The sequence below is a fragment of the Aedes aegypti genome, chromosome 2 (assembly GCF_002204515.2).
Source record: "Aedes aegypti strain LVP_AGWG chromosome 2, AaegL5.0 Primary Assembly, whole genome shotgun sequence".
Lineage (NCBI taxonomy): Eukaryota > Metazoa > Arthropoda > Insecta > Diptera > Culicidae > Aedes > Aedes aegypti.
In genome coordinates this window covers 234,787,887-234,798,172 of record NC_035108.1, presented here as the reverse complement: position 1 = coordinate 234,798,172, position 10,286 = coordinate 234,787,887, and the positions used below count along the sequence as shown (strand labels likewise).

Below are 10,286 nucleotides of genomic sequence, written 5' to 3'. Positions count from 1 at the left end.
TGACCAGAACAATAGAAGTTGCACAGAAATTCAATAAACGGCGCTCTGGTTTAGCTAACCAATGTCAATGTGCGCAAATCACGAACTCAAAACTGAAAAGTCAATAACCTACGTCCTTACGGTCATTGGGGAAAAGAAGGAATGTTAGTTAGACATCAATTGTTACTAGAGACCGAGTATACATCTGCATCTTTACAGTTGTCATGGAAATGATATGGGATTAGTGGGATAAGGTTATTATTATTGGTTATGCCAGTGGTTCTCAACCTCTTTGAAGCTACGGCCTCCTTAGAAGGTCTTCACACATCTTGTGGACCCCTGGTAATAGATGATCTTGCAATCGAAGCTTATGAAAATTAAAGATTTGCCCATAGTGTAACTCAACTGAACAAAGCTCAAATTGAAAACCAAACTGAATGACTGAAATAGCTATATCTTGCGGGATTTTCTCGATTGAACAAAGCCAAACATTTAATTTCCAAGAGCAAAAGTCCTGAGAACCATAAAGCGCTCCTCGTTGAAAATTTATCCGCATAATCACCACCAGCTATCGTACAACTTGATCGATTTTCAACGCAAACGGTTGTCAGATTCTCCAGAAGGCTTCGCTATATAATTACCTTAAGCACCAAAAATATCAATTGGAACCTCTTTACATTACTAGTGGAAAAGTGCTAAAGATCTCAGAGTGAATTAATAGCTATATTTGACAGACAAACCCAAACGCTGCGCCTTAATGCAAGAACTCGGCTATGATCGTTTGGGAAACTTCAGTAGAAAATTAGCCAGGAGTCTACTAAGTACAATTCTGGACTGAACAAAATTCGAATTGGATACCTGGATCCCAGTATTCTTACTACAAAATTTTAAGTAATCATAAATATCTCATTTTGACCATTGTTGCATGAAAAATGACCAATGACTAACCACCAAAACGTATTTTACCAAAATGAAAATATACGTATATTTCCAACAGAACTCCCGCCACCAACTTATCAATGGTATTCGAAGGTCTTATAAAAGATTTCTTCAGGAATCGTGTTAGAAGATTTTCGAAAATATGTGAATATTTCCTCGGATATTTTCCAAAGTTTTTCCAGTAATCCAAGAAGGACTTTCTAGGAATTTAAAAAAATATATTAGGTAGCTCCAAGAATCAGTTCCGAAAACTGCTATTGATATTTTATGAAAGGAGCCAATTTTTATGAACCATCGACAATTAGAAATTTCACTAGAAACTCTTACAAAACTTCGCAGTTATTGCAGATATTATTGGATAATTTTGTATAATTTAATAAGAAATCCTGCTGGTAGATTTAAGAAGATTCCGCCAATGCTTTGAATGAAAAGAATGATTAATTTCGGGCCACGAAGTTGATAATAATGATTAATGGTCAAATCTTGCAAAGAAAAAAAAATCAACAGGAATGATCCAAATTCCGTTTTGAAGCTCGCACTGGTATAATATTTAAGCAATGCAGGTAAGGAAATACCTGGCATGCCATGACGTAAAAAACGCATAAACCGGTAAACGCAATTCGGTAATAATAAACTCTAGTAAAGCAAGTTAAATTAGGGAGTACTCACATCTATTCATCGACCAAAGAACACGCCACACATTTACCATGGCTTCGCGGACCCCCTGGAAAATCGTCACGGCCCCCTGGGGGTTTGCGGACCACCGGTTGAGAAACCCTGGGTTATGCGATCCATCTATACTCACACCTAACGATATTATTCGATAACCGCATTGTATGTCGAACAAGTGTTCATCACTCTCCCTCGCAAGAACAAGCGAAACGATCAAAAGATCAAACACTACAAACGCCTTAGTAATCCGCGACACTTTTTCAACGGCACTACGCAAACGATGCGCCGGACAAGATTGTTCCTTTCTATTGAATATTTTATTAAATCTTCAATCAATCTGGAGCATTCTAGCTGGTTAAAATGCATGCGGAGTACAATATTCTGAGCTTTTAACGTGAAGAAGCATCGAAGCCAAACCTCACATTTTCAAGAGCACAAATCTGAAGAACCAAACATCCGTTTAAGCTGAAAACTTGATCGATTGATCACAAACGGGTGTTTGGTTCTCCAGATTTGTGCCCATGAAATTTTTAAGTTTGAATTCGATTCATCTTCACCATAAGTACTTTAGAGTTCAAATCAAGTAATACTAAATAAGTAAAATATTCATACAAAAAGCATTACGAGGGGGTGGGTAGTGTTCATTTTTAGTGTTATGAAATTTGTGAATAAACTCTAATCGTGGTTTTCATTGAAGACAGTAGAATTTTACTGTTTGTACATTCAAATCACATATTTCTTTATTTTCTCAGTGTACATTAATTTCAACATTACCAACTCATACCTATTAAATCGCTTTGTATCAGATACAAAAACATGAACACCAGATAAGTAATAATATACCAATTGCGATGTTTGCAGTTATGCACTTTATTTAATTTTCTTACTTACCCTTAGTACTTTATTTCAAGCCAGGCGCTTTGTTTCAGATAAACTACAACCAACAATGAGTTTTAATATTCACGTTTATTTTGATTCCATGGCTAGACTTTGTTCATTTTCCATTATCAACCCATTGAATTTCATTTATTCTCATGTTCCACTTATGACGGATAATTCAGACTTTATAGAGAAAATCGTTCACCTAAAATAAGAGTTCTATAATTCTAATTCGATGGATTACCGCTCGCATATTGTTCAGATTGTATGTGATAAATGCATCGTACTGCTTTCGACAGTTACCGTTTTCCGAAAATGTTCCTCAAATAATTATGTAATCGCAAACTGGAAGTCTATTGTTCGGGAGATGTATCATGTTAAATCTAGGATTGGGTTTATAAATTCACGTTTGGACTGGTAATTCATTCTATACATTCGAGATGCTTCTCTGAAGTTCTTGGCAGTATTAACTCTTTTTGCAATTGATTTATCAATCATCTTAAGCTTATAAGTCATTGTAGTACAATGTTCAATAAAATGATAAAATCAACTGTGGTCAACATTTATAATAGAAACAAGAATAAGGTAAGTTAAATGAACTTCAATTCATGGTTCTAAAAATCATTTCACATTCTAAGGAAATTTACACTTAAAAATCAGTACAGTTTTCTTAACCTACGTACAGTTTGTGATTCCATGTAGCTTTTTTTAATATCATTGGCTGGAAACTGTTACACCACAAAATTTATTCAGTTAAGTTTGCAATACAAGTTACAACCATCAATGGAAGAGTGCTAGTTGTGGGGCTGACAAAGAAAAATTTACAATGGAGCACAATCGTACAATGTATTATGGAATAAATTATACGAGAAAATAATAACTTTGAGCAGACAGATGCCAATATTAATATCTTTGCAAAAAACGTTCACATGTTTCTATTTTTTTCATACTTATATAGTTAAAACTTTGACATTCTCTGTAATAAGTTAAGCATTTGTGGAAATACTATTCCACTTTTAAAATTAATCTAACTTCTTGAATCATTACTCTCACTAAAGCTTTCACTCGAATCATGTCGACTAACAGTTGATTTAGGCTTGTATTCAGTAATAACTACCGTAACTGAGTTGACTGTCACCTCTCGAGTTTGTCCGCTGGATCGATCAATATTTTTCAACCTTGCTGGATATTTTGATCGCTTGTTTTTGTTGCGTGATGATTTCCCTCCTGGAGATTTTGAGTTTTGTGCTGGAGCTCCAGATGCACCAGGAAACGCCTGTGTTGCCGCCTGTTGTGCCACCAGCGCCGAATTAAGGCGAGGCTTGCGGGTTGACGTGCCTGGAACCGAGTAAACTGAAATTAATTATAATGCAGTCTATTCTTTTTGGCAATAATTATACACCATTTATACACGTCTTCAAGGCAAAATTGACAAGAGTATCGATTAGGAATTTCCGTTCCAGATTTCATTCTGAGAGTGTAGAAATTGAAAAAAAAAAACTAATTTCAATGAGATCATTAAAAAAGTCGATACTCAAATCAATCTTCATTTTGACGAGATGAATTTCATTTACCTTTTCGTACGTCGCACATTAAGCACTTGAACGCTTCGGCTGTGTTTCTGTAGGTGCAGACACTGCAGTCCCAAAAATTTTCCTCAACAACTTTAGATTGACGTTTTGCGCGGCGTATTGGAGATTTATTTTTATCCATTGCTTGCACACAATAGTCAAAAGCACAACAATCAGTTTGCGATTAGTTTAAATGTAGAGGATCTATCATTTTAGCGACAAATTTGTGTTTTCCGTAGGTTGATTATAAATTTTACTGCCTTCCAATGATGGCTGAAGCAAATGTCACTTCTTGCTTTTTCATTTTTTCTTCTTCTTTTGCAAAAACCCGGTTCACAGCCCAATGTGTAAACGATGTGTAGGTTGAAGAAAATTTTACGTTTATTTGTAGTGATATCGAATTTTTTATATGCAGTTCAATGTATTGTAGCAAAACATATAAACAAACAAGCTTTCGCTGAGCAACCATACAAATACCACGACAATATTTGAATGCTTTACCTGCTTCGTAACTTTTTGTCTCTCTTTTATCATACCCATGACAGACTACTTCAGGATGAACAAAATACACGGAAACAAAAAGAAAGCCCACGGCTTCAGTTGAGTTAACACAAATAACAACAAATCAAGGTGTATACATTTTATTTATTAAAATATTTTTGAATCTGTTTCGCATTCTGGCAACTTTTTGCATAAGTTTTTTTTATATTTTATTTATGTGTCGCCTTAAATTTGAATTTAATTAACCCCTCTACCGCCAGCTTCATTTTTTACCGCAAAATTCAAATTCAAATCGTTATAACTTTTTTGTTTTTCAACATTTTTACACAATTTTTTCACAAGCTCTCAAAAAACTCTTTAGGTTTTAGGATCTGTGTTGATATTGATCATTGGTCATCTGGTTTTGAGGATATTCCAACATTGCTTGGGGGACCGACCCGTAACTAGAACCCCCCGTTAATTTCTCAGGCTACAGAATTTTAATCGCATTCGGATATTCACTCTTCGGAACAATACATTAATGAGAGTATGTTGTGAAAAAATGAAGCAATTTGGTGCAGCCGTCGTTAAGTAATGACCATTTAGGTTTCTGGAACCACGCTGGCCAAATAAAGATCTTAAAAACTTCAAAAAACATCATTTCGTATTTTTCAGATATCTCCAAGAACACTGAACCGATTTGTTCGATTTTTTCAGAAAAGCTCCTTATTATCTGGCATTATATAGTCCACATTTTATTTTTTTTGATAAATTGATCAAAAACAAAATGGCCGCCAAAGGAATTTTGGATGGAAAATGTCGGTCCCCCAAGGAACATCGGAATATCTTTAAAACCAGATCACCAATAATTAATATCGACACAGATCCTAAAACTAGAAGAGTTGTTTGAGAACTTGTGAAAAAATGGTGCAAAAATATTGAAAAACAAAAAAGTTACAACGATTTGAATATTTATTTTGCGGTAAAAAATGAAGCTGCCGGTAGAGGGGTTAATAATGATTCTGAATTGCACATATATGTGGATAACGCAATCATTAGCGAATACAATCATAATTTGGAAATATGAATGTATTTCTCACCATATTTGAACGAATGTGTACAATCTACAATATTGGTGCATATACTGTTCCCAAGTTTCAGACAGCTAGATTTGTTACATGGTATCTATGCAATGTTTGCTCCAGTATTTCAAAATGCTTTCATTTTGCATAGATTTTCTCGATCATGGTATCAAATAAGGAGTGTATCGGAAAATTGACGCAAACATTTAAAACAATCTCAAAAATATTGAGTTGAGCTCACAAGCACTTGATGATCATTGGAGATGTATTCAATTTGATGATTATTGGATATGTATTCGAAAGTGTTCAAGAAATGTTTTTTTTTATTACTTATCATGTTTATTTGGCAGGCTCGAGCGCCGTACGGCATAACAAAGTCGATATCTTTTCTTTTTTTTTACATTATTTACATTTTATAATTTGTATTTATTTTAAAACACTATGTTAGTTTGGAGAAGCTTCGAGGTTTGGGAATATATTTATACAACAGGAAAGGAAAAGATTTTTCGGGATTTCAAATCTTATAATGATACTTAAGCTACTTAGACTCAGCCCACTGCTAAGAAGCCATGTTTTTGTAGCGAACATTGGCACTTTGGCCGAATCGTATCAATAATAATTTTCCTTTTCATCAAACTGTTTTCGAGGCTCACCAAAAAAAACTTTTTCGTTCAGAATGAAATATTCCAAGCGCCTTCAACTGCGTGTCTGTTCAAATCAGCATAAAATAGTATTAAACACATTTACCCTACACAATTTTTTCGCCATTCTAGATTGCTTGTCCCGAAACGACTAATTGTTTACTTATTTTGAACTGTCATGAGGAACCACTTCCCAGTGGGAACCGAAGATGGTGGCTCGTTTTTTTCCCATGGGGTAGTATTGTGGTGCCAGAAGCCTGCTTAGACTGCTAAGCTGATGAAGCTTGATCTGTAACGAAACTAAACAGAAACGGATTGTGGGAGACACGACTGGAAGAGGACAATTAGAAGAGGAACCCCCCCTCCCCCCATGCCTGAACGACAATCATACTCGGATATTGATACGTTTTGAAAACAGGTACATAAATCAGATTCATATATTGCAAATGTTTTGTAAAATTTTACTTTCGTCAAGTTAGTTGCAGCCATTCCATGAAAAACCGATCTACTGGGTTACCGAATTCCGTGAAAATTTGCTATTTGGTTTCTAATCCAAAATCAGGATACACGTGGTTTTGGATTTTTTGATTAGGTGACCATTTCCGAAATAGTGCGACCAGAAAAATCGCGATTTCGCAAAATTTTTATTTAAAAAAAAATAATAACTTTTGAACCGTTCCATCGATTTTCAATCTTTTAGGACTAAATGAAAGCTAAAGATTTTGACTTTTCAGGAAAAACATAAAATTTCACAAAAAATGTTTTTACATGAAAAAAAAAAAACATTATTTTCGTTTTTTTCGTGTTTTGAAGGCCTCGGGACCAAAGGGGCTATTGCTGTTCTCATTTTTTAATGAAAGTTCAGAAAATTTTACGTTTACTTTCAAATTTTTAGCTATGTATGTTTTTTTAATTTTTGTGATATATTTTTATGAAAATAAAATGTCAGTCATTTTTCATCGGTACACACTGTAGGTCTCAGCGCATTAGATTTTTCATTTAAAAAAAATCATAACTTTTGAACAGCGCCATCGATTCCCAATCTTTTTATGGAATGAAAGCTTAAGATTTCAACTTTTTAGACGAAATTGAAAAATCTGAAAAAAATTACATGAAAAAATATTTAAAAAATCTAGTTTTTTTTAATTTTCATTTATTTTGATGAAAAAACATTTATTTTTGCAAAGTTTTCTATGTTTTTCTGAAAAGTTGAAATCTGCTCTGCTTTCATTCCATAAAAAAAGATTGAAAATCGGTTGAGCTGTTCGGAAGTTATGATTTTTTTTTCAAATAAAAAATCTAATGCACTGAGACCTACAGTGTGTGCCGATGAAAAATGACTGATTCTTTATTTTCAAAAACAATATATGACGGATTTCACGCCAACTCGACAAAGGGATTGGCAGTACCCCTCCAGAATTCAATGAAACTTTCTGGTTGTGAAGATGTGAAACTAAGATACTTTACATACTTTGTTTTTTTTTTCAGAATCGATCTCGACTAACATTTGGAAAAGGTCAATGTTTTTTTTACCTTTTTTTATAAACCCGTTTAACTCAAAAACGGTAAGACCTACAAAAAAGTGTTGTATGGGGGACTGTCGAAAAATTTCCTGAAGTTTTAGAAAAAAAAATATTGAGAAAATAAAAAACATTTTCTACACTGAAAATAAATGATTCAAAACTTTATAGTCGATTTAAAAAAAACGGCCACTTCAGATTTTAATCATCCTTAAGCAAAAAGTTTCGTAATAAAATTTACTAAAAGTCGTCCATACATCGCAAATTGGGAATATTTTAGAGAAAAAAGTTTTTCTAACATCGAATTATTTAAGTCCAAAATGATATTTTTATTTTATTTTTATTTCGCTTTAAATAGTCTAGTATGATCATATTTTCAAGTGATAAATGAGTTTTAATCATAAAATAGATTATATATGTTTTATTGGGAGTAGTTAAAAGAAATAAAATGGAATTATACAGAGTTTGTTTTTAATTAAATTCAATTGATCTCGCACCATACCGCTTATGAGAAAATGAACTCCGTCTAACAATCCGACAGATTTTTATGGTTTGAAAGATATCACAACAGTATTGCACACATTGAAAAGTAACAACCTTATCAATACCCCATTAAATTCTCAACTAGAAAAAAAATTGTGAAAAAAAAAACTTACTAAACGTATCTGCGTTACACGCCAGATGAATAAGAAATAATGAATATATTTGTATTGTTATCTACCTAAAATGTCCGTTAACGACCTGAGTTACTCAACAACCACCGCGTGAGTGTATAGAAAGATAGGTATTTAACTTACAATTGTCGTTCTACGTATGCAGATAACTATTTAAGCTTGATGTCAATAAAACTCTTTTCATTTTATCTAAGTCATTTGTGAAAAGAAGTTGAAGATGGATCAACAAGATTAACTGATAGATTAATTTAGAAACGATAATAAAGCCTGTTGAAAAAAATTGTTACGTATTTCGTGGAGAAAGTCATAACTCATGATTTTATTTGCAAAGAACAGTCTTCTTTTCTACGAAACATAAAAGACTCCTTAAAACAAGGTGAAATACTGGTAATTATCGACTTTTCTGAAAATTATAGTTTTATCATACAAAGCGCTGCTCAAGGATATCACTGGAATAATTCCCAAGCAACGATACACCCATTCGAGAATTACCAAAAAGAGATAATAAGTTGGAAAACGTTAGTTTTATTATAATATCAGAAGTGTTGACACAGTAGCAGTTCAGCTATCTATTTCAAAATTGATGAATATTGTTAAACAAAAAATAAATTTCTTAAAAGCTATTTTATGTCAGATGGAGCTGCAGCTCATTATAAAAATAAAAAAAAATTGCCGGCTTATGTAATTTCAAGAAAATACATGGAATGGAAGCAGAGTGGCACTTTTTGCCACATCCCACAGCAAAGGCCCCTGTGACGCTATTGGTGGCACTCTCAAGCGAATGGCAAAAAGAGCAAGTCTTGCAAAATACTATGGAAACACAATCGCAACTCCGCGAGAACTATTCGACTGGGCAGTGAAACAAACTGATACATGTATCACCAAATTAAATTTCTGTTATGTATCTATTGAACAAAATGTTAAAAAATCAGAGGAAGTGGTGGAATTCTTTGATAAGGTTAAAACTGTCCCTGGTACCCAAAAATATCATTGTTTTATGCCTATTAGTGATACACAAATTGCAGCCAAACGGTATACCAATTCAGAGGATGATCCAAATATATTCAATTTATTCAGTAAAGCCCAAAAATAATGTAAATATTCATGTGCAGATACTACGTTTTAGGATACATAGCAATAATAAAAATAAAAACAAACCACGACTTTTTCTTTCATAAGCATAATATTGACCATTTCCAGACACCTGTTAAGATTGGCTTTGACCAAATAAGAAATGAAATATTATTGTGATATCTTTCCAACCATAAAAAAACATCGGATTCTTAGACGTAGTTGATTTTCTCATAAGCGGTATGGTGCGAGATCAATTGAATTTAATTAGAAAAAAACTCTGTATAATTCGGTTTTATTTCTCTTAACCACTCCCAATAAAACAAATATTATCTACTTGTTTTTAATTATGAATCGTGGTTTACGGCCAACCAGCCGAGTGGAAGTTTAACAACTACCGAAAAGCTAAACATTACATATAATTTGCAATTGGATTAGATGGACAAATTGATGTGAAGATTTGCGAAAAAGTTACACGTCTTTTCAGTGAGAATCGAACTCACGACTCCCCGATCTCTAGTTGGGGCGCGTTAACCACTACGCCATGAGAGGACTCATGAACGCAGAAGTTAACCTGAATTCGATTTCAGCTCAATAATCACGTGGTCCTCTTTCGCAAAGTGCACCTCTTTCGGAAGAATTAGATTATCTATTTTGTGATTAAAACTCATTTATCACTTGAAAATATGATCATACTAGACTATTTAAAGCGAAATAAGAATAAAATAAAAAATTCATTTTGGACTAACATAATTCGATGTTAGAAAAACTTTTTTCT

At 33.4% G+C, this 10,286-nt stretch overlaps 1 protein-coding gene across 2 annotated transcripts; it reads right to left on the bottom strand.

Moving 5' to 3' along the window:
* Positions 1 to 2,537: 2,537 nt before the first annotated feature.
* Positions 2,538 to 4,368, bottom strand: LOC5570382 (YY1-associated factor 2). Of its 2 annotated transcripts, none has more exons than XR_002500421.1 (2): positions 4,044 to 4,368; positions 2,538 to 3,822 (listed from the first exon to the last, which is right to left on the bottom strand). XR_002500421.1 is itself a non-coding variant. In XM_021844486.1 (2 exons), the coding sequence occupies exons 1-2, from the start codon at positions 4,180 to 4,182 to the stop codon at positions 3,497 to 3,499; spliced, it is 450 nt and encodes a 149-aa protein (XP_021700178.1). In that variant the 5' UTR covers positions 4,183 to 4,365; the 3' UTR covers positions 2,538 to 3,496. The 2 variants fall into 2 exon arrangements, 1 of the variants encoding a protein (XP_021700178.1); XM_021844486.1 differs by having other exon boundaries at positions 2,538 to 3,807; positions 4,044 to 4,365.
* Between the last annotated feature and the right edge of the window lie 5,918 nt (positions 4,369 to 10,286).